This window comes from Candoia aspera, chromosome 3 (assembly GCF_035149785.1).
Source record: "Candoia aspera isolate rCanAsp1 chromosome 3, rCanAsp1.hap2, whole genome shotgun sequence".
NCBI lineage: Eukaryota > Metazoa > Chordata > Lepidosauria > Squamata > Boidae > Candoia > Candoia aspera.
Window position 1 is genome coordinate 23399138 of NC_086155.1, and position 24709 is coordinate 23423846.

The 24709-nt window shown below is 39.9% G+C and overlaps 1 protein-coding gene across 1 annotated transcript in view; it reads right to left on the minus strand.

The window, feature by feature from the left end:
- Positions 1-12003: 12003 nt before the first annotated feature.
- The window catches only part of MATN4 (matrilin 4), a 47964-nt gene continuing 35258 nt past the window's right edge, over positions 12004-24709 (minus strand). Inside the window, exons 8-11 of the mRNA XM_063297142.1 lie at positions 23171-23584; positions 14000-14152; positions 13393-13497; positions 12004-12737 (exon numbers count right to left, since the gene is read on the minus strand). Coding sequence (XP_063153212.1) covers positions 12679-12737; positions 13393-13497; positions 14000-14152; positions 23171-23584 — 731 coding nt within the window. The 3' untranslated portion in view covers positions 12004-12678. The remainder of the gene's footprint in view (positions 12738-13392; positions 13498-13999; positions 14153-23170; positions 23585-24709) is intronic.

The window sequence follows — 24709 nt, forward strand, 5'->3', positions numbered from 1 at the left end:
TCCTTCCACCCACATTTTTTTCAGCCCATACTAACATCTCCACCAACCTTTCTTTTCATGACTAATGGCTAATAACCTACTCTTAGTTTTATAAATGAAAAAGGAATAGGTACCAGTAATTCTTCCCTTTGGATCAACACGCAAGATGAAGAGCAATGGAAGGACACATACACATACCCTTGGAATTTGGAGAGTTGCCTCCACCATGCTGGCAGAGTGCTAGAAAGCCTTTGGCCCAGGAAATATCAGAAAAGTCACACACCAGGCATTTCTATAAAAATAATTTTATTTACAGAAAACAAACATATTTAAAGGCTGTTTGCTGAGAGGAGAGATTTCTCTCAGCTGCATATTCTATGCAAGCCTACACAGAAGGGAAACTGAATCTAAAACAAGTCCAGGCAAGTTCTTCTCCCCAGGTGCAACAATTAACAACTGAAAAGGGGACAATTAAATTCAACCTCTTCACCTGGCCAAAATCATTAGTTACCATAGTAACCTTAATCTGTAGTAGAAAACATTAACACACCATACATCTTAAAGTTCAAATGCAGCCCTGACCTTCAAACATGTTGAAATGTTCCTGATGGAGCAGAGTTGTTCCTTGCTGGGATTGGCAAGGGAGCCATCTATTCTAGATGTTCCAACTTTGAGTTTTCTACCTCCATGGTGCTGACTAGACTGGTCATTATTGCTTTAACACTCACAATGGGGCAGGTTTTTCCACAGCTCCTGGGAATAGCAAACTACTTTGAATAGCACAGTAAAGCTGAGCTGCACTTAGGTCTCTGTTCTCCATCACTTTGCCGCCATTCCATCACCCTTTTCAAGGTTGTTTCCGAGGCTGAACCATCAGGCTAAGGCAGTGTCCCAATGGCCTAAAGGGTATATGCAAATCTTTCAGAGGTATCTGCAGTACACCACACCTTGGCAGCCTCTTTTTTGCTGTTCCTCATCTCCCCCTGCCATTGCTCACTCTCCCACTTTAATTTTTGGAAGAGATCAAATGCACTGCAGAAGAAGCAGCTGTAGCGGTTGGATTTTATTGAAAAATGTTAAAAAAAGAGATACTGTGTAAAACCTCCCTCCCCACTAAGAAAAAAGGCACTGGGTTTTTTAACCCATGCAATCTGCTCTAAATATTAAAAGGAAAGAAAAACTGCAGTTGCCTTGTAAGGTATACCAGGAGGCTCAGGAGGCACAAGGGCATCAACCTTGGTACTTCTACACAGGACTTTGGCTGTCAGATCAGACCCCATCCCTCTGATCTCATGCCACTGGTGCCAGTGGACATCTGCACTGATTATTTTCCCAGCTCAGCTGCAGTGCTGCTCCAATGGCAACACTTCCATTTTGCAATTTCTGACTTTGTTGCTCTGTGAAACATGGATGGCAGCCCACTTGGTGGGGTCTCCTGCCAGTCCTCAGCTTTCTTTCCTCCCTAGAGTTGCTCGGCCTCTATAGCACTTCAGTGCCTATGCACTGGGGTTTGGGAAGTGAAAAATTGTAATCTGATTTTTATTTTTACTTTTCCACTGCAAAAAGAAACACTGCATGAAGCAGAGATGGAGATAGGGAACAGAGCACCAGCTGAAGGCTGATTTTTGCTCTCCCTTGCTGAAGACAGTATTGGTTGGTTCATTCTGAATGATTGCAACACTATGGTGAAGATAGCCACAGGATGTCATGAAACTGATTCTGACAGTTAAGTCATCATTGGCGGGGGGAGGCATACAGTGATGGCTGCCTGCTCCCTGGCAGTACCATTTATCACTGTACAGGTAGTCCTCCCTTAACAATCACAATTGGGACCGGAATTTTGGTTGCTAAACAAAGCGGTCATTAAGCGAATCCAACCTATTTTATGACCTTTTCTGCAGTGGTTGTTAAGCGAGTCACTGTGGTCATTAAGTGAACCAGGTGGTCATTAAGCAAGTCACAAGGTTCCCCATTGATTTGGCTTGCCGGAAGCTGGCTGGGTAGGTCAAAAATGGTGATCATATCTTTATATTTTAACCAGCTTATTCCTCCCACATTTTCTCTTCTAACAGTTTTCTCTTCTGTAGTTTTTAATCTTTGCTTTAAACTCAATAAAATTCTTATTAAAAAAAAAGAGATGCCAATACCTGCTGGACTGAATAGCTTAGGACTACTTAACTGCCTGCTAATCTGCAAGCCCTTTGCTCAGTCAGGATTCCTCTCCACCCCCAGTGCTGTCTATGGCCCACTGGGAGGGGATGATTGAATGAAGACGGCAGGACCAGTTCTGGAAGATGGGAACATCCGGAGTGTCATGGAATAGCTGGAGGTTCAATGACCACAGCTGAGAGAATACGATTAGAACTCCTGAAAGTATCTTTTCCCAGAGACTGCCACCATTCTTAATGGTGGGTCTCGCCCTGGCAGAATGATGATAATTGCATTTCCTTTTAGAGCTGAATTCCTATATACCTAACTAGTAAAGGATATTCATCTTCATCTGATACATTTGGCTACCAGCCTGCATAGATGATAAGCTCAAGTTTAGTGCGTGTTTCTGCTTTCCACTTCCTCAAAGCGTGAGCACAGGAAGCAGACAGGGAAAATACCACATGTGTATTCATTAGCTCTTGGGCCATGTGCGCTAATGCTGGCTAAGAGTTAAAAGCACCTATAGCTATTAATGCGGAAATAAAAAGATTTTTTTTTTTAAAAAGGACATTAGTAAATTTTGTGGCTTTCTTAGATCATCTAAGTGCCATATCTCTCACCATGGTGTGAATTATTTGTCTGTGTGTGTGTGTGTGTGTGTGTGTGTATACTTTCAAGTCAGTTTCTAACTCCTGGCCAGTTTTCTTGGCAAAGTTTTTCAGAAGTGTTTTGCCATTGCCTGCTTCTTAGGGCTGAGAAAGAGCGTGGCTGGCTTTGTGCCTAAGGCGGGACTAGACTTCACGGTCTCCCAGTTTCTAGCCTGGCGCCTTAGCCATTACACCAGACTGGCCCCCTGTTTTGATTAAGCCATCACTTTAACAGTTACAGGACCCATTTAAGAGATGTTGAAGTATATGTCAAACTTCCCTGAGGAGATACCTCCTTCTGGAGTCTTAAGCACATACTATTTATCTGTAAGTCATCCTGAGGTAAGGAAGTGACTTTCTCACATTTTTCTAAAATATAATTCTATTACAGATTTAAAAAGAGAAACATATCCAAAGTTAGCTTCAGATGGCACAGCATTCATGCAATCACAGTTCTAGGGCATTTCTAAATCAAAACTTATAAAGCATTTCTTTCACAGGTCTGTCTCCATCATATGCAAGAAATTACTAAGCCACAGTTTGGATAAATGAAATGATTTCCTTTTGTGCTTTTCCTAATCTCACATTACTTATCCATTTCTCAGTGCTTGACAGTATTTATAACCTGGGATGGCATCACATTGTCTCCCAAACTGCAAAATATTCATATGTCAAACATCTTTATCAATGTATTTTTTTCTGAGATGGATTAACATAGGTAAAATCATTCTCCCCACATTTGAAATATCTCTGCATTGTCTTTAAGAATTTTTCTGTTGCTTTCCAGAGGTCTATTGTCTAAGAATCCAATAAGACCATTTTAGGGGGTTTCACAGTTACCAGATACCAGGTTTAGAGTTAGAGAAATAAATGTCGGTTGCATACTACCATTTTAGCTATTACCTCCTTCTTCCTTGAATCTGTTTCATTTCACTGATCTATGACCAGTGAAACTGGAACACTTTTCAGGAACATTTTCTGTATTTGATTCATTAATATCCTTATCCAAATTGTGCAGGTGGTGCTTCTTATATCCCAATATTATTTCTGTAGCTTGGGCAACATCTAGATATTTGTCATTGGGATAGGAATCTCTGTTCCTAAATTGAAGCTAGGCTGTTTTAACATTGCTTCGCCATAGCATTAATAAGACACTACCCTTTTATTCTTGTCACTACACTTTAATTCAAGAGCACATCTAGGACAACCCCTCTCACAGCCATGGATGAAGCTCCCAAAGGTTGCTGCTAAATAGTCATGTTTAATATGATAAAATTGTTGTGTGGTCACTAAAAGTTGACAGTGACTTGATGGCACATAATCAAAAATGATAAACAGAGGGAATCATAAAATACATACTAACTGTATTCCATTAACAATTAAATTTACATTCAAATTCAGTTCAAACAAATGCAGTTTACTGTATATCTGGCCCTATCTAGTGCTTGGGTTCACTAATTTGCTGAAGTGCAGTGCTGAACCCAACACGCAACAGCCAAGTATGGCCCTCACCTTGAAAAAGACGAGGTAGCCCTGTCATAAATGGGGATGTGCAAATTGTAAATAACAGCTATGAGAAAGTGCTTTGGATGGGCTAATGCTGTATAAATGTTTGAAAAGTGGGTCTCTCAGCATTACTGTCAATGCTGAAAATCCTATGAGGTTTTGAGTCTCTGTAGCATATTTAATCTGTTCCCTTTTACAGTAGCGTCCCACCCCAGCAATCCTTCCATTGGTCTTCTATCCCAGACTGCTACAAGTGACATCTTGGGGACATTTTTATGAGTTGCTGGGATAACTGGGAAGTGTGAGGCATTAGGGATAGTTTTTTTATGCTAGCTGACTGACTGAATCTAATGAGCTTCCGGAGTCAGCCAAAAACTCATCAACTTGAGAATGTGACCAAGTAGAAAGAACAGTGTTATCTTCTAAAAACTGCATTGTGTTACTGCACATCTGCTTCATATCTTTGTGTGTGTGTCTTTGTGTTCACACCCATGTGTGTATATGCCTTTCTCTTATACGTATGCAACTTTTTTAGTTGCAACTGACTTAACATTTTAAAAGTGTGGATTGTAGTCTGTTTCTGCATTCCAGTTCACATATAGATTCAGGAGCAGTGAGCTGGATATGTTCATATAAAAACTGAGAACCGAAACAATTTTATTTCATTTATTTATTTTATATCCTGCCTTTATTATTTTTATAAATAACTCAAGGTGGCGAACACACCCGATACTCTTTCCTCCTCCTATTTTCCCCACAACAACAACCCTGTGAGGTGAGTGACTGGCCCAAGGTCACCCAGCTGGCTTTCATGCCTAAGGCAGGACCAGAACTCTCAGTCTCCTGGTTTCTAGCCCATTGCCTTAACCACAAGACCAAACTGGCTCTAATCACAGAATTTTCTTCAAAGGAGTAGTTAATTTGAAATGTATCTTTGCTCTCTCCTGTCCCTTTTATTTTAAAGAACAGTGCTAAGTTCCTCAGTTCTGTGTTCCAGCCAAAATCATTCCAGATTCTCACCTTAACTTTAACCAAATACATCTTTCCACCCAAAACTAGAATTGCTGCCAACCAGACAAAATTGTAATTTACAGATAAATTATATCTTTCAATCAAATTTATTGCAGCTGTGATTAATAGAATTTCATAACAGAAATAATAATATAAAAGCAAAGACGATAAAATAGAGACCTAAGTGAAATAAGAGGTGTACAGTAAGTGCGTTCTAAAAAAAGCACTTTTGGGGTCAGGATAGACTAAGGTATCTGCTGGTTCCCATCCAGAGCTGGAAGATGGCTACCTTCCTTCTGAAATTCAATATCTAGGATCCTAACCATAATTATTCTTTTTGCCTGAGTATATTCCAAAAGGAGCAATTGCCCAAGTGATAAACCGTAATAGGGAAGTTTTCCCAAAAGTTCTTGTTGCCAGAAGGATTGGAATTGGTCTGCCAAGACTAATGAAATCAATTGTGACAGGAAAAGGCAGCATTGAAACCACTAGATGAGTATTAACAACCATGCCCTCACCTCCATTTTTTGCTGCCCTGCTTCTGTACCAAGAGTTCCATCAGATACTCATCTAGGTACTTGGAAGAGTGTTTGCAAAAACTTAGTTTGGATGGCCTTGAGTGGGTAATTGGTCCCAGTTGAGCCCTGTAAAGTATTTGGACCACAAGTTTTGCTATGAAGAGTTTCAGAGCTGCTGGTGTGAAGTTCCTACCCTTTGGCCACATAAACATCACACTTGCTGCTATACTCCTTTGTATTTATGAAGCAACAAGATCAACGTGCATCTTCCAGGCACCTGTGGGTTAGAGCACTACCCTCAAATATTTGAAACACTTGACCTGCTCAATTTCTTTCCCTGTGACAGCCCAGTTAAATGTTTGGGGTTTTCTGGCAAACACAGCACCTCCACCACTTTGGTTTTCTGGTCTTGATTGCCAAAGATGCTCTTGGCAGTAATGGGTAAAAGCTTTGAGAGCTCATCTAAGTCCTACTGGTGTTAATGAAAGGCTAGCCACACATCAGCATATAGGAAAAATGGAACATCCACCCCTGCAATCTTGAGGGGTTGGAAACTCAAATCAGTTAATACTAGGGAGTTTAAATAGAGATTAAATAAGGTGGGGGCTAAATACAGCCTTGTTTAACATATTGATTATATATTCTCACCCTTTGGTATTTTTAAAGTTACACTTACACACCACACATAGATTTTAGCATTTATTTCTATTTTTATTTTTTTAAATCAGAAAGTAGCATAGGAGTAGGACAAACTGAACTAATAAAAGGAAAGGGGGAATTTGTTTATCTCTTGGTACAAGTAATCTGGATCCAACTCAGTGTAATTTGGGGTACTGGATATTCAGGACAGAAAAAGAGGACACTGCCACAGAAGACACACACTCCACTGGCGCTGATGCATCATCAACTTGAAAAGGCTCTACCCCAATAGACACTTCAGGAAATGCATATACAATACAAGCAAACAAAACTTTTATTCATTCCTGCGATCTTAACTTGAACTGTAGAGATGCTGTTGTTAGGCATACGTCTCGTCCCTTCTACCTCCTTCATGTGAAATCCCCTGGGACCCCAATACTTTTTTCCCCCCCTGCTGGGCCTAAAAGGCCATCTGGGCCCATAGGTGTTGCTGAAGCACTTGGCATTTTTTAAAAATGCAATGAGAAGTGTGACACTGTGTGACAAGAAGCTGCTCCCACAGCTAACTGATAGGTGCATGACACTCTCCAAGAACAGAATTGGCCAGGCTACTGTATGTGTACTTATTTTAAAAAAGGCCACTAAAGATGTGATTCTACTTTACTGTCAGAAATGCATTTCCATCTTCCACAGCTAACCTTTAAAGACTTGATTAGAGTTTCAAAATACAGATAAAATACAGAGTATAGAAAAGCTTGGAGAAAGAGCTAAAAGAAAAAAGAAAAACTAAAAAAGTGCAGAAATAACTAGAAAGAAATACAAAGAAAGTAACGTCCTACCTTCTCCAACAGACATGAATACTAATGTTAATACTTTGATTTCTTACTCTTAACTAAACCTTAATAAACATTATTTCTATCAAAAATAACAATTTAATCATCAAAACCCAAAATCAAAAGTTCATTTTTTTTTCAGTCACAAGCAAATAGTTCAGAAGATGTTTCCACATAGAAACAAATCCAGTCACAGTATTTTCTCTTATCAATGCTGTTAATTTTGCCATCTCCACCAACTCCAATAATCTCACCATCCATTCTTCCATTGTGGGAATTTGTGCATCTTCCCATCTTTGTGCATACAAAAATCTAAAGGCCACTTTTAACCTTTAACAATATTTAGGATAGTGGTTAACTTTGCCTAGGGCAGCTTTATGGGCTTGAAAATTGGTACTTTTCTGGATCACACTGGATTATTCTTTGATATTCGCCACTATTTCCACCTTCTGTCGACTCAGCCTCTCAGTTGTAGCTGATTTGCAATTCAAAATTGCCCCCAAGTAGTGTTTCTAGTTTATTTATTAAGAAAGCATTATAAACTCTGTGAAAGACGTATAATCGGGAAGTGATCTTTTTCCTAACAAGGAGAGGAAATTATGGGGAAAGTCAGTGTTTTTTTTAAGAGGTTAAAAACACAGAATATTAAGTAATAAGTAAAACCCTTTCTGAATCCATTAGAATTGTATGATAACCAGGAGGGGAACATCTATACATCCAACGCTGTTAGTAGGACAGGCTGCCAGACCCCCTTTTGTTATATATTTACATATATTATCCAAAAGTTAAAAACTGAAGCTCTTCCTTCCAGAACGAGGATGTGTTAAGAGTTTTTCTTAATATGGTATAGGACACAGACACAAAGACTGTATCTTAAGTTCCTGTCTTAGTCTACTATCTTTCTATTACTATAAGTTTACAACTATGCTATCTCTATTCTTATTTAATCTATAAATTTCTATTTCTATGTCCCTATCCCTATGTTACCACTATGTTTTCTTATCTTAACTATTTCATTTTTAAATCTTTCCTCTTCCCCCAGGTCTTCAGCTCTTGTAACCAGTCTCAGTCCATTTGCACATGAAAACCCTTTTCATTGCTGGTTGGGGAATTCTGGGAGTTGAAGTCCACACATCTTCAAGTGGCCAAGGTTGAGAAACACCGCTTTACAGACTTGCAGATGGGCTTTCCTCTCCCCTCCAGCAGTCACATCCTCTATTTCTGGAGCTGGTTTGTAGAGCTCTGCACTTGGGCTGCTGCATGCAGTGGGCTTGGTTTGGTCTGCAGGCTTGCTTGGTTTTGCAGACTCTGGTCTGGCTCTTCTCCTCCATCTCTCAGCAATGCCTCTCAGCGGTCTTGCAGCTCCAAGAATGGAAGTTTTCTCCTGCTGTCTGAAGACTCCTGCTGAAGTGCTTGCCTTTAGGTTGGACTTTCTTTTTCCGGCATCTCTGCTGTCTTCTGGGCTTGACCCTTTTTCTCAACACACTCACCCACATGCTTGTTTTCAGTTCTCTTTTTATAAAACAAACTCTCCAGTTAAGGAGAGGGTGAGGCTGTTCTAACTGTCCTTCCCAGGTAGCACTAAAACTCTGGATCCCAGGAAGAAAAATTGCCTGCTCACTCCAGGTGGTGAGCTCACTCTTCCACATATGCAGAAACCTTTAGCAATATATTTTCTATGTGCCAAGTTGCTTATGAAGGCACAAAAGGTCTAGTTAAAAAAAACGTAAGTATCTCTAGTATCTCTGACTGAGCCTCTTCTCTCCAGCACTTGCTCTTTGGAAGAAGTTTTAAGGACAGATGGCAGAACCTGACTGACTTGATCAGGGCTTGGAAGGTAAACTGGATTAATAATTGGGTGGGAGACTACTTAGAAATTCAAAACAATCAAAGCGAATATTTGTAGCTTAAGGTTGAATTGTGGAGTCCAGACAGACTCAACCATACTTTCAACTGGGAAATGGTGAGCATCCTAAACCAAGCCAAATCCAAAACCACCAGAGAATTCCTGGAAGCCTGGCACTCAGACAAAGCAGCCATCAACAGACACATAGAGGTAAACAACATTTACATACCATTCAAAAGAGACAATAGAAAAGCCAAAAGACCAGAACACCTCCTCGCCAGCAATCAACACCCAGATATGCAAAGATTAACACTAGGATTAACACCAGATAAACAATCAAACAGCACAATATACCCTAATCAAGGAACTATCAACTCAATCAACCAAGCAGCAAATCAAGGAACTCCCAAGGAGAGAACAACACCTCCACCCACACAAGCTGGATGAACTTTGGTATATAAACAGAGAGTAAGGCCCACTCCCTCTTTGCACTGAAGATGTTGCCTGGTCTGGCAATGAAACATCTGCAAGAAAACAAGGCTCAGAGAGCACCAAGGTCTCCAAAATTCAAAACAGCATCCCAGAAGAAGGCAATAGCAAATCACTTCCATATTGTTGCTAAGAAAATTACTTGGGTGTATCCACAAAGTTACTAGAAGCTGCTGATCCTTATGATTGTGGTGACAGATCTGAAGATTTATTATAACAAAGGGATGTTTCTGCGTGTTCCAGAAAGATTTTTAGATTGGATGTCATGCCCTTTGATCTTGCAGTTTTATTTCAGATAGGGAAGAACAGTTTCTGCTGAACTTTTTCAGAGGCTCTCACTTTTTATTATTGTTTAATTTATTACAGTTTAATATGCTCACAACTGTTTTCCAGTTATATAGCTCACCTACTTATATTTCTCTTCCCACCATCATGCTTTCTTGGACAGTCAGTACTAGAAACAGCCACAACAAGCAGACTGCTGCAAAGAAAGCAAATTTTCATAAATGTTTATTTACATGATTTGTTTTAGGTTTGGTTTTCCTCCTTTTTCTTTTGTTCCAAAATCAAGTTTAGGCTCACTGGATGCCATGGCTGAATTACTTGATTCGGAGGTATGAACAATACATCTTATACAGCTGGCATTCATTCAGTTCTTCCTCTTCTCCTTCTGCTTGGAGCAGAGAGTACTGTGTGCTGTATGAACAACAAGCTCTATCCATCTCATTGGAAGTCTTGGGGATTAAATGCCCCATTCAAGTTTTCACCTGTGAAAACAAGGATTGCTCTGAGTCTGGATGAAAATATATATGCCTCAGGCTTTCTATTGGGGGCAGAGGGCAGGTCCCTTCACTTTTCACAAGTTTTCATTCATTGGTACAAATACTCCAATTGTTCAGTCCCCGAGCAAAGAAATAAGGAATGGTGCAGGAAAATAAGTTCCTTTCTTGGCATTTCCCAAGAGAGGTAATTTGGGTGGAGGAATTATGAAGCTGGCTTTTCATTTAGAGCATATTAAGGCTGTGCGGTGCTTTGGAAATATTTCAGAAGAAGTATTTCAGGGTGCAAATGTAGTGTTTGTCTGCAACTCATTAAAGCAGTCATGTTTTGTTTTTTTCTGGAACCACATGGGTGCTCTCTGCAGCTACTGCTTGATCCCAGAAACCAAACAGCTGCTTTAGAGAGCTGAAAGTAGGCACTAAACTCATGTTCCCATGTGCTCCAAAACAAATCCCAATGCTGTAATCAGATTGGAAACGTTGCAGTGGTTTTGAGCATGTGTTGAACATTTATGAACTGTGTATGGTGTTGTTGCGCCTGTACGGTGATTTTCCATGAATATACAAATGTTTACAGTGTAACACAGTTAAGGACTTCTCCTGTGTAATTTTTGCACACTTAAGAATAAGTCCCATTAAATTCTTAACGATGTGCAACAGGGTAGCTGGTTGCTTCACTGCTCATCCTAATTAAAACTTTTAAAGCAGATGAACTTTCCATTTTTTATTCATGTGTTTGAGCTTACTTTACTGTTGGAGGTGGCAGAGAGTGACATCGCTAGTATGTTTTCTGTTATGCATCTTTCTGTCACTGAAGCCTCCCTGGCTCTACATATTTCCCTCCTGGTTTAGTACAACAGCACCCTGCATAAAATAAGTGAAACACTGCTTCAGTTTGGTATGTGCAAGTGTGCAAGTTCACCTTGTGGATCTGCTTTGGTAGCCATCTGGCTAAGGATTAAGGAATTCAAAGTCCAGCACACCTGGAAGAACCAGCTTGGAGAAGATATAGATCTAACCTAATACATTCTCTTGGCATTTGGGATTCTTCTATAGAATGGCAGAGGACCAATCACCAACAGCAAGGTTGTCTCTACATGGATGTGTCTGTGTATCCTTGGGGATTTGATCTGATTTGATTTTTTTGCTGAGTAGAGATGTCCTTTTTGCTGAGCCTAAGGCTTTTGTCTGATCGGATTGTATATCTGTAGAATAATTGGGAGAGGGGGGAGATAGAATTACGAGTTGGCAACGCCAACCTAAATTATTTTTTTTCACACATTTCTAATGGAAAAAAGACAGAAAGAAGTAAGAAATCTTTAACAAGTTTATTTATCAGGATAAAATTTACATATAATAAGAAGACAATTATTTAGAAAAATTATTACCACTGCCCTCCTTTAGAAACAAAGGTACATATATATACAGTGTGTATGCTGACACATATAGAACTTTTAAAAGAACTCACTGATTTTTTAAAGGGAAATCATGACAAATTCTCCAACAATTCTGTCAAAGTCAAGTTGGGTCTAGGGAGGGGAGAAAATGTCTCAATCAGACATCATTTTGTTCAATTTTTGAATCATCTCATTCTAGTTGTTGGCTTAAATAAAGATCCATTTTCAAAAGCAAGTATTTTGAAGCAGAATGTTTTACTCCAGCTTCCCCCTGCCCCAGCACTTCCAGACAGGTTGGAACTAGAAGATGCTAGCTGGGAATTCTGGGAATTATAGTCCCAACAGATTTAGAGAGTACCGGACCAGAAAAGCTGTTTAATAGCATTCAGCTGTTCACAGTGAAAGATAGTAAGAGAAACATCAACACATTCTTCTGTTTGGAAACATTAGACAGTGATGCTGTCTCTTCTTCCTATAGATATCCTGAAAATATGATTTAGCAAGGAAGGATCTCCCCACCCCCTGATCCCATTTTGCAAATCAAGACTCCTGGGTTTGCTCCAAATTCCTTAAGAAAAAATTGGTCATTATTGAAGAATCCCAGCAGCTTTTAAAAACACTATATATTTCACTTCCTTTTCCTTCTCTGAAATGTCCACTTACCAAGACTCAATCAGTTTTGTTAGAGTTCAGTCCCAATTACTCATCTCACCAAAAGAAAAATAAAACCATTTAAAGTGTTTTTTATAATTTAAACAATCTAGAGGAAAAAGAGTTCTACTCAAGATCCTGAGTAGATAACCATTACAACCAGTCTTGGTGTGCCAATGATGAAGTACAGGAAATTTCTTTGCCCAAAATACAGGGTGTCTTTATGTGACAATCATTTTTTGTTGGCAATCTGGTTTTCCAAATGGTCAAGTCTGGCAGTCATCTGAGCGAGTGCTTGCATTAAGGAAGCCAAACCAAGAGATAATGTGAAGATACACTGAAATGTTGAATGGCAGGGAACATATCTCAGCTGCAGGTCACGCAAACTCCTCCCCTCCCCCCCGGAAATTCTGAATTTTTCATGAAATTACCTTAAATCATAATGAAAAACTAATGTTTATTTTGAAAGACCCATTATCTTATATAGCCAATTTTGGTGACCCTGATCAGCAGGAGAAGGTCATCTATCTGCTGATTTCCATCTATAAGAAGGAGGCATTTTCCCCCAGGCTTCCTTCCTCATTCAACCCTCACAGTATTTTTTTTAGCCTAGCACTGTCTCAGTGATCAATATGGTCCTTTCAGTAAGTTTCTTCCAAATCTAAACTCATCACTGTAAGTACTCAACTATATCAGACCCTTGCCCACTGAATCTTTACTTTTTACTTGTGTATTAGTTCTAGAAGTTCAGCATAAGCTTTGTACTTTTATTGAACAGTTTATCGAATGAATTCTCCAAATCTCTGTCTTTTAAATACACCAAGACATTCAAAGTAAAAAAGTTCAAATTTTGCTAAAAGAGTAGGTTTAGCAACTTTCCTAATTAATTTAGATTTTACACATGTCTCCAGTCACACATTTTGTGCAAGTTACGCTAAAAGGATATTTTTATTGGTGAGATCTTCTAGGATTGCAAGAGTGTTTGACTGGAACTGTACGAGAGCCGCACATTCACATGGGCTACGGATTTCAGTTTCTCCTTTGCCCTCTTCTGAAATACAGTACCACAAAATGCATTAGAAACATACATATCCAAGCTTCTATTGATATCCAGTCACCAGAGGCCCCATCATCCTAGAAGAATCTTATGTCAGTTAATCTAATATGCCCATTTTGGGGGGTTCACACATTGTGGTAAGCTTTGATTTATTTTAGTCTTGTTCAACCATAAGCCTAAGTCATAAATCATAGTTTAGAACCCATAATGACTGTGTTCTTATTTAAGGACTCTGAAATATGAGATACATTTAGCCATTGTGTATGTATGTTTATACATGGAATAAAACTTGCCCAGGGGCTATAATTATGATGTGAAGCAAATCAGATACATAATTCATTGCTGTCACAGATTCCAACATCATTTTGTAGTACTAAGTAATCTGAATGCTGAGTGATAGTTAGGGCAGGATATACACTAAAATGCAAAATGGAAAAGTTATCCATGGGTTTTACTGGAACATGTCAGCTGAATACTTGAAACTGTAGTATCTTACCTGGGCAGATATTGAGTTTGAGATTGTCAACTATATGAGTCATAGTGTTGAAATCTGCTGAGTACGAAAAATGTTGATCCACTGGCTCAGAAGCAATTTCTCTCAGCTCTTCCTCAACAGCTTTACCAACACCAACTGCAAACATGATGATTCCTGCATATCCATCAACATAAGGTAAATTTCAAGTTAGGTATCTATGCAAGGATCGGCAGCCTGATGCTTCAAACTATGATCAGCCATTAATCCTCTGTTTTTGCAGGCCCTGGAACAAAGGAGGAAATAAAGCCAAGCTTTCTTCTCACAAAACTCAGGAAGAAATAGAAAATTCAAACTTTGCATGCCTGTGTGATATAGCCCTATCCACTTTGTACCATCAACTCACAACTATACCTTCATCTTCCTTCCAAAATGCTGTGCTGTTCCAATAATCAAAACTCAAATAACTTTGTAGGATTCAAGCAGCTCTGTCTGGTGGGGCTTTGGACAATCTGAGCCTCAATATGGCAATTACCCCTATCGGTGACATGAAGATCTTGACTGAATGATCTTAAAGACCGATGTCAGATCAAATATTATACTATTGAAGTTACCACAATTGACTCTTGGACTGTAGTTGCTTTAACTTCTGGTTGAGATGAGGAATGGGAGCTCTTTCACACTATCTAGACCTCTGGTTTTTAAAGAAGCAGCTAAATTCTGCTCAGTACAGGGGTTGAGAGATAACAGATATTGGCATCTTCTTCCAACATGTTCTAATATGCTCTTATGCAAGCCAAGCCAAGTTTTAAAGTATTTTCATCTTCACCAACCCCCACCCCAGTTTGAATGGGACTGAAAGTTGGAGATTTGTCCACTAATGTCATTGTACCCTTGACTTCTGACAGAGAGCTGATTCAGGTACTATAAAAGTCATTGCCTTTTATAGTGCTGTACAAGTGTTGCTGCAACTCTTAAATGTCACAAAGAGCTCAAAGTGTTTTTCCTCCATTGTTTTTTTCTTTAACAAACAAAAACATAACTTGCTAAAACAAGCTGCAGGGCAATGCTGAGTAAAGCAATGTCAAAACTGCATTTAAGCACTGTTATAACTGCAGACATTTAGACTTCATTTGTAACTGCATATATTGGGATAAAGTGGATTAGAAACACATGCCTATGTCTTTAAATTTAAATCTGCATGTGAATGTTTGTTTTAAGATGCACCATAATTGGCAAATGGGATGAACAGAAGGAAAAAAAGCTGACACACAGACCTCATCCTTGAGAAATGTACTCATTTGCTTGGCTGTTTATTAGAGTTATACCAAGCTAGTAAAGAAAGCTTAGAAGAGCTCATTAGGAATCTAAAAATAGCAAAAATCTGGGTTAATGTTTAATATTAAGAAGACAAAGATAATGTAAACTACCATGCTTAATGAATTCACAAAGAATAGAAGGTAGTAAATAATGTTATTTTCTTTGGCTTAGGAATAGGGAAAGATGGTTAGTGCACTGGAAAAGTAAAGACGAGAGGACAGTGACAAATCTGGACAAGATCATCCAGGATATGAAGAACATTTCAAAGACAGCAAGGATCAAACAGTAAAACAATGGTCTTTTCAGTGGTAATGTATAGCTGAGAAAGCTGGATGCTGAGAACAAGCAGAAGAATAAAGATGGGTATTTCAAATTATGGATTTGGATACAGTTGCTAAGAGTACCATTGAAGTGCCAATAAATCAGTCCTGAACCAAATAAAGGCTAATTGTTTCCTTGAGTCAATAATTTGCAAGCAGAAATTCACACTTGGGATATGTAATGCAAACACTTGATGTATTAGAAAAAATGACAATGTTGGCAAGATTGAGGGACACAGAAAGGGGATGCAACAGGATGGATGGACAGGATCAAAGATATCACTGAAGTACCCATTGAAAAGCTTCAAATTTTCACTGGGGACAAGGCAATATAGAGGATATTTGTACATATAGTCATCAGGTGTTGGGCCTGACTCAGTGACACCTAACCAGGTAACTTTCTAATAAGAGCTTGAGACAGCATACACACCATTCCTTTCATCCAATTTTCCCCATAACACCAGTCCTTGAAAAAGAATGATCAGTCCAAAGTCATATCCCCCGCTCTGCAAATCCTGTTATACTGCCTCATCAGGAGTGGGGGAGTGTTCCTGGGAGGGATGAACTGAGAACACTGGGACTGTATCCCAAAAGTACATATTCTCAGCAGAACATTATCGCTTTAGTGTCACTAGCAAAGACATTATTTCATAATGCATGGGAGAAGGCAATGGCATACCATTCTTCTATTTTATTAACAAAACCCCCCCACATGTGGATAGACACTATAAAGTGATTGACAATATAGTGGCAGATGATGGACGCCTCAGGTTGGATGGCACTCAACATGCTACTGAGGAAGAGCTGAGGTTCATTTGGAGTACTAATGGTATTTATGACTTGGCTAAATTAAAGCCTTATGGATCTCAAATTGCTGATGTTGCAATGCACGAAAAGAAAATCTTAAACTGCAAAGAGATTATTATAGTGGGATCATGGAACATAAGATGCATGAACATGGGAAAGCTAAAAAGTCAAACATTAAATGGGCTAACCACACATGGACATGTTAGGCACCAGTGAATTGAGATGGACTGGAACTGAAGACTTGCAGTCAGAAGACCACACAGTTTATTACTCAGGACATGAAAAACAAAGAAGGAACAGTGTTACTTTCATAGTCAGGAAGGATATAGCAAAGACAGTAGTTGGGTACAATGCAGTCAGTAACTGAATAACATCAATTAGAGTTCATGAACAACCCTTTAATATGATGGATATCTAGGTTTATACTCCAACCACTCACGTGGATGAGTGGTTGGAGTATAAACCTAGATAACCATCATATTAAAGGGTTCTTCATGAACTCTAATTAATGTTATTCAGTTGTGAAAGAAATCCTACACTGTGACATTCAGCCAAGGGAACTAGAAGCTGTGGCTGCTGACAGAACCCTTTGGCAAACCCTGTCTATGAAGCCTCCACCAGCTTTGAAGACTGGCGCTGTCAAAAACAGATAGAACACCATGAGCAGTGTCACAGAATAACACCCACAGTTACTACAAAAATGGACTTCCAGTGCTCCTATTGTGCTAGGCTCTGCACTTGCAGACTGGGACTACAGAGCCACCTCCGTGTTCACAGATGAGCTGCACAACAGCGTGTCTTCTTCGAACCTGAAGAACTGCCACATATACTCCAAGCACTGCTATAGAAGAAGAGAAGGCTGGTGAGTTTAGTAGTCATGTTCAGTTTGAAACTGACAGAACAAGATGTGCTGGTTGTGGTTAAAGACGGATGAAAATAGCAGGGAGGAAAATGTAGTTGGATTGTACGGCCTAGAAAACAGAAATGAAGCAAAAGAATGACTTATCAGTCCCTGCCAATCCAATGACTTCTTACAATTTTCAAACAACCAAAATGACACATACATACTGTACATGGACATCAGCAGGTAGAGTACACAGAAATCAAATTGACTATATTATTGGTACAAGGAGGTAGAAAAGCCCAGTAACAACAGCAAAGATATGGCCAGGGGCTGACTGTAGAACAGACCATGAATTGCTCATGTGCAAGTTCAAAGTCAAGCTAAAGCAGAAGAACAAAGCCAACCAGTTTCCACAATATGATATTGAGTGTATTCCCACCATTTTCAAGAAGAACATCAGGAATTGCTTTGAAGTCCTGAATCTCACTGATAGGGAATCAGAGGAACTGTGGAATAAGGTCAAATAAGCTATTAAGGATGAATTAGAAAAGAGGCTGCCAAAAACCAAGAAAGAAAAGAAAGCAAACTAGGTGGGGGAACAAACAGTGGATGAACAGACAAGAAGCCAACACCAAGAAAGATAAAGATCTCAGGAAAGAAGAGAGCCATTAGAAGAAATAAGCAATATTATAATGACATTTGTAAAGATATTGAAGATGGAAATAGACATGGAAAAACAAGGGAAGTTTTCCTAAAGAATTCCAAACTCAGAAGGAAGTTCCAACCTTGAATTAGTATGCTAAAGGACCCCAATGGATGTATAATAATTGATTCAAAGAGCAATAAACAAAGGTAGAGTGTACTGAAATTCTGTACAGTAAGGATGTTAACATCCAAGATACCTTAGAAGACCTTCTCTACTTACAAGAACCTCTAAAACTAGAAGAAAAAGTTAGATCAGTACTCCAGTCATTACCAAGTCAAAAGGAATTCACTGATTATCTACAGAGATATGGCAAACAACAGAAGAAGAATCAGTGAAGGTTTTACTCAAACTATGCCAGTAAATCTGGAGAACAACACAGTGGCCAAGAGATTGGAAGAGGACAATCTACATTCCAGTACCAAAGAAAGGAGACTAAACAGAATATGCAAACTATTGGATGCTGTTGTTGTTAGTTGCTGTCGAGTCATTTAGGACTCATGGCGACCCTAGGTATAACAGAACAAAATGCTGTTCAGTCTTCCGCCATAGGCCTGACTGTTCCAATGTTTGCATCCATTGTTGCTGTGACTGTATCAATCCATCGCATTGAAGCTCTTCCTCTCTTCCGCTGGCCTCGACTTTACCAAACATGACGTCCTTTTCAAGTGATCAGTCTTTCCTGACGATGTGCCCAAAGTATGAGAGTCTAAGCCTAGTTAATTTTACATGCTGGCAAAATAATGCTTAGGACTGTTCAAAGCAGATTAGACCCCTATATGAAAGAAATGCTAGACATTCAAGCTGATTTTAGGAACGACTGATGAATAAGAAACATTATTGCTGATGCATGCTGGCTAATTGAGAAAGCCAAACAATGCCAAAAAAAAAATCAATAAATGCTCCATTGATTCTAGAAAGGCCTTTTATTGTGTTGACCTTATCAAGCTGTAGAATGTACTAAGGAAAATGGGAACCCCCAGAATATCTCATGTGGAACCTACACATAGGACAAGAAACCTTAGTCCAGACAAAACATGGAGAAATGGGATCGCTCCAGGCTGGCAAAGAAATGTATCCTCTCCCTTTATTTATTCAGTCTATATGCTAATATATATTGAAGGAGGTTGGATTGGAAGATGTGTGTGGCTTTAAATTTGGAAGAAGTAACTTCAGTAATCTGTACTATGCTGATGACACTACTATGATAACTGAAAATGCAAATGAATTGGAAGTTCTAGAAATGAAAGTCAAGGAGCACAGTGAAAAAAATGAGACTAGGTTTAAATAGAAAGAATACCAAACTAATGAAGTGAAATGCTAGATACTTCTACCTTACTGACTGTCAACAGTAAAGGAACCAGCAGTAAGAAACACATTGCAGAACATGATAGGATAACAATGAAGGCCTTGGAAAAGATATTCAGATGCTGTGATATGGCACTTGGAATAACCTCCCACCTAAGAGTCAAGAGGAGCCCACCCATTTAGCCTTCCAGAAAGCCAGGAAGACATCTTGGGTCTTTCCCCAAGCATTCAGCTAGGATGGGGTTGAGTCAAGGGCTCAATAGTATGGATAATCTGGCACCCTGTGGGAAGGGTCTATTTTTTTCTTGTTTTTATTGGTTGTTGGGTGCCACTTAGGATCACTATGTGAGACAGACAGCCATATAAATTATTTAAATAAATAAATAAATAAATAAATAAATAAGTGTATATCTACAAAGATCTGAATCATGTAGACAATGGTTCTCCCTGTGAGGCTAGGGAAGTAAAAGTTGGAAGAAGCAGAATAGAGTGAGTATGGACACTTTTGAACCTTGGAGAAGCCTCCTGAGAATACAGTGCATACCCAAGAAAACAAATAAATGGATCAGAGAACAAATCAGTGCAGAATTCTCACTCAAGGCACAAATCACCAGGCACAAATTATCATAGTTTGGACATATTATGCAGACTCAGCTCCCTTGAGAAGTCCATAATACTGGGAAAGGTGTAAAGAAGAGAAGAAAACAATCAGCAGCAAGTTGGATAGACTCAATTACATCAGTGATGAGCGCACCGTTGGGAGATCTGAAAGGCAAGGTAGGAGACAGATCATCTTAGAGAAGGTCCTTCTATGTGGTTGCTAAGAGTCAACATTGATTTGATGGTACTGAATAAGGTTCCATGGCTAAGTATAAATTTAGATCTTTGGCTTCCCTATCTTAGTCTGACACCTGAGCTACCATGCTCCCAGAGAACCAATAGCTTATTTGCAATGCAGCAGCCCACATAGTTTTTCACAAGCCTAGACTTGTGCATGTGTCACCTCTTTTGTGGGAGCTGCATTGGTTGCCAATTTGCTTCCAGGTCCAATTCAAGGTGCTGGTTATCACTTTCAAAGCCCTTCATGGCTTGGGGCCAGGTTATTTGCAGGACCGCCTTTCCCCAGTTACATCCACCCGGCCCACCAGAACAATGAGGCAGGGTATGCTGCGGGTCCCTTCAGTTAGGGAGGTACCTCTAGTGGGGCCAAGGAAAAGGCCCTTCTCTGTAGTGGCTCCTGCCCTTTGGAACATCATTCCCCCAGATATAAGATTGCCCCCCTCCTAGCTCCTTTTCCGGAAGGCCCTGAAGATGTGGTTCTGTCAATGGGCCTGGGTACCCCAAGCTGCTTCGGAGCCAATCAAGTGGCTGATATGAATGTGTTTGCTGCCGCCGGGGGGGCGGGGTGTGTGTCTATTGTGTTTTTATGGTTTTTAATTCTGTAAGTCACCCGGAGTCACCGTGTGTGAGTTGGGCAGCCTTATAAATCTGTTTAATAAATAAATACCTTCTTCTATAGACAATTAGTTGCTATATCATGTGAGAACTGAACAAATTAAATGGGTAAGAAATTAATACAGTATATGGCTTAAATAACTATTAGTCAGGTTCACACATTACATAGAACTCATTCAAATCGCAGCTTATATGACTGTCTGAAGCAGCCACTTACTTTCTACAGGCAATCATACAAATCATGGTTCTTTTCAACCACAATTTGTCAAGAAAGCCTCATTAGGCTGCATTCATACATAGCACTAAGATATAACCATATTTTAGAAGCCAAAAGGCTGGATTTGGCCAACACTGAAAAACAAAATAAAACAAACCACGTTCTGGTTTAGCACAGTATGTAAATGTAGCTATTGTCTGTCTGTTCTCTTGGACCTGTCCTGTTCACCTCATCAGACTTAATGCTCTTGGCCGTTCTTGGGAAAGAATAGGGATAGAAAGTCTGGATCAGCTTCAGTGAGACATAAAGAAGTAGAATCCAAACATAACACTGGCAATGGATGAAACCTTTATTCTTTTTTCCCTAATTTTGGGTTTAACTGCAAAACACAAGCTGCCTCTATTCTGAGTGAGGACATTGTGTCATCATTCTGTTTCATCTCTTGGAGTTTTAAAAACTGCCAAGAAGGCAGTATGAGAGTAAGTCTCCCTCCCTCCCTCTCTCTCTTACATACTGTTATCTGAAACTCTCATACATTTTTCCTTTGGCAATAACAGGAGGAAATTAGAGAACTGACACAAACTCCTGGCACTACCCAGAGATACAGAAGCAGGGAGGTGGGTTGAAATCCTCCAGCAAGCTTTTATCTGGTGTGCCAGCAGCAGAGGAGTTTTGCTCAGCCCATTAAAGCCTGCAACTGCTATTGCAGGTAGACACTAAACCAACACAGGGAACGGGGGTTCCGCAATGAAGTTACCAGCAATATCTAAATATACTTTTAGCCCTCTCACTCAAATACATGGTTCTTCAGAGAAGCCAGCACAGCTCAAAAGATACGGAAGCAATATAAATTTGAAGCAAAAATATTCAGGAAGCCCCATCAATATGAAGATGGTTAATAATTGTTATTTTAAGGGAATAGAATAGGAGGTGATATCTGAGAATCAGTTTGCCCAAGTAGGCATGATTGGTGGAGTGCTTGGTGCTCTCTGAGCCTTGTTGTTTTCTTGCAGAGGTTTCATTGCCAGGCTAGGCAACATCTTCAGTGCGAACACTGAACACTATTGGCTTCGATAGGCATGATTGGACTAGGCCAGGGTTGTAAACTTGTTGCACTGTAACTCCCATCATCCCTGATCAATGGCTATGGTGGATGAGGAACTGGAGTCCAACAGCATCCAGAGGGTCCAAAATTCTCCACCCCAGGATCAGCTGGACAATCTAATTCTAAAATAACGGCAGCTTCCCATTTTCCATTTCAAATAAATAATGCTTTTCTAAATTGATATAAGCAAGCCTTTCATTACTTGATGCTCTCTAGATGTGTTAGGCATCTCCCATAATTTTCAGCAGGAATGCTGGATAGGGCTTTTTTGAGAGTTAGACATCTGGAAGACAATAGGGAAAGGCTGTGAGAACAATAACTTGCTAATCATTTATTAAGTCCTGACACTGGAAGCTGCGGATCAATTGTTCTTGCCACTGGATGAGTGATCAATGTGCTGTGCAAAGCTTTCAAGGAGTTCTTCACTTTGAAGGCCTAACCGCAAAGCATCTTTCAGGGGGAGATGGCCGGTGGCAACATTTGATAAATAAATAAGCAAGTAAGTAAGTAACACCATGTTGCTTCATTTCTGAGACTTCTTCTGGCAGTTCCTATAGCTGGAAGAGTAGTGGAGCTGCTGATTGAGGCCTGCACTGCTTCTGTGGCACAAAGCACCTCACTGTCATGAAACCAAACCACTTCATTCAAGCTTAGTGATCAAGCTGTTGTTCAAAAGAAGGCTATAATTTAATATCTCTATGTCATGGGTTATAGCAAAACGTGTACATTTGGGAGGCACTGCCAAGAATTAAACCAGTTCAGAGTCATGTATTATATCATCCATATCACTCCACAGCTGTGCAATTATAAATAATAGTGCTGCAATGCATCAAAACACACAAACATAGAAAGAGCTGATGTGTCATATAGTTTAAGTTACTGCACTGTGATGGGGCAAATCCAGGTACAAGTCCACCATCAACCAAGGAAACTCAGTGCTTGACTTCAGGGTAGTCACTCTTTCTCAGCTCAATTTCTCTCACAAGGTTGTTGATGTGAAGGAAAATTGGACAAGGGAGCATTATGTATGCTACCTTCAGCTTCTGGAGGAGAGGCGGGATATGAATCTAACAAACAATTATGCAAATATATCACACTTTCCGTTTATAGTCTTACCTAATTCCTTTGCTCTTCTAGCCCATTCTGAGATGTCATCCTGAGAGCGTCCATCAGTAAAGACCAGGCCAATCCTGGGAACATTCTGGGAAAGAGGTCGGGCACCTTCTGCCTCAGAGAAGCTGTGTTCCAACATGTGCTTGAGGGCTAGGCCAGTCATGGTGCCCTTCTCCATGTATTGTACCCTTTGCACAGCTTTCTTGACATCACCTGCTGTTGTGAATTTGTTGAGTGGGAACTCAGTGCGCACTTGGCTGGAGTACTGGACCAGCCCCACATGGGTGCCTTGAGGGGACACATCCAGGAAATCCACTATCTGGTTGACAAACTGTTTCACCAGCTCAAAATTCTGGGGCCGGACACTCTTGGAGCCATCGATCACCATCACCAAATCAATGTGCCCAGCTTTGCACTCTATTGCCCAAGAAAAAAGAAAAAGTGGAGATGAGGCAGTCTTGAACTTGACTTCAAAAAAGAAAAAGAAAAAAGCAAGGAAAGGCAACTCTCTGTGAGTCTTGGAACTATTAAGCTTGTCAGACACCTGCTTCGTGTATCAGAGAATTTCTTCCCAATCTTGCACTTCTTGCCCCACAAAGCTTTGGAGATTCTCTCTCAAGTCCTTATTCAAGGGAATGCTAAGGTGCAGGTCAGGTACACTTAGGGCTCATAAAATGACCTGAGACTTCAATTGAACTGCAATTACTTAGTTTATTTACAGTAACTAAAAATATAAACTGCCTGCAGTCCTTAGTTTGCTTTTCCTACTAGAAGGCCTCACGCCTTAGCCAATCCTTTCTCCTGTTTGTGGGTGTCCCTGGGAGCAGCAAGGAAGGGGTAAGATGGAAGTGTGTCATGGTGTCATAATGCAAATACCGGAGTTACATACTTGTGTCAACAATAAAAGATGGTATTTGCATCATGACATCACAACGTGAACTAGTGTCATTTTTGTATTATTGTGACTTCTTGTTGCTTCTGTTCTTTTTGTGTGCTTCTTTGTGATAGAAGGTATGGTTGTTCCTTCATCTATTCACTGATTATCAGAGTGGGGATGAAGCAGTGGTTCAAATCTATCTTTCTGAAAGTAAGTCACCACAGTGCATGGCTCCTCAGTAAACCAGGCAGATTAACATGCGTCTCCAGGCTTCAAACCACTAATACTACAATCCACTAAGCCATACTAGTCAAGTCAGTTTCTCTATCACTGACTGAAGTGGCAGAATAAAAGGGACTCAGTTCAAACTACTCCAAAGACTCACTGCTGGCATAGCTTAAATCACATTCTCTGCATCCAAGTCACTGGGATCTTGTCTGTTTTTGGGACTCAGACACTAGCTCATTTTAGATCAAACTTTTTTTTTCTGCTGACCCTTTGGGGTTGCACAGGAATTATATTGTCTCTAACTCTAGCCAAGGCCTGATATATTGGATGTGTTTTGTAGATCAGGATCTTTGCACTTCCCTTCATAGAATCTTTGCAAATTGCACCCCAAGCTTTCTACTAGATTATAGGAGAATCAGTATGTTCAGACCTTTCAT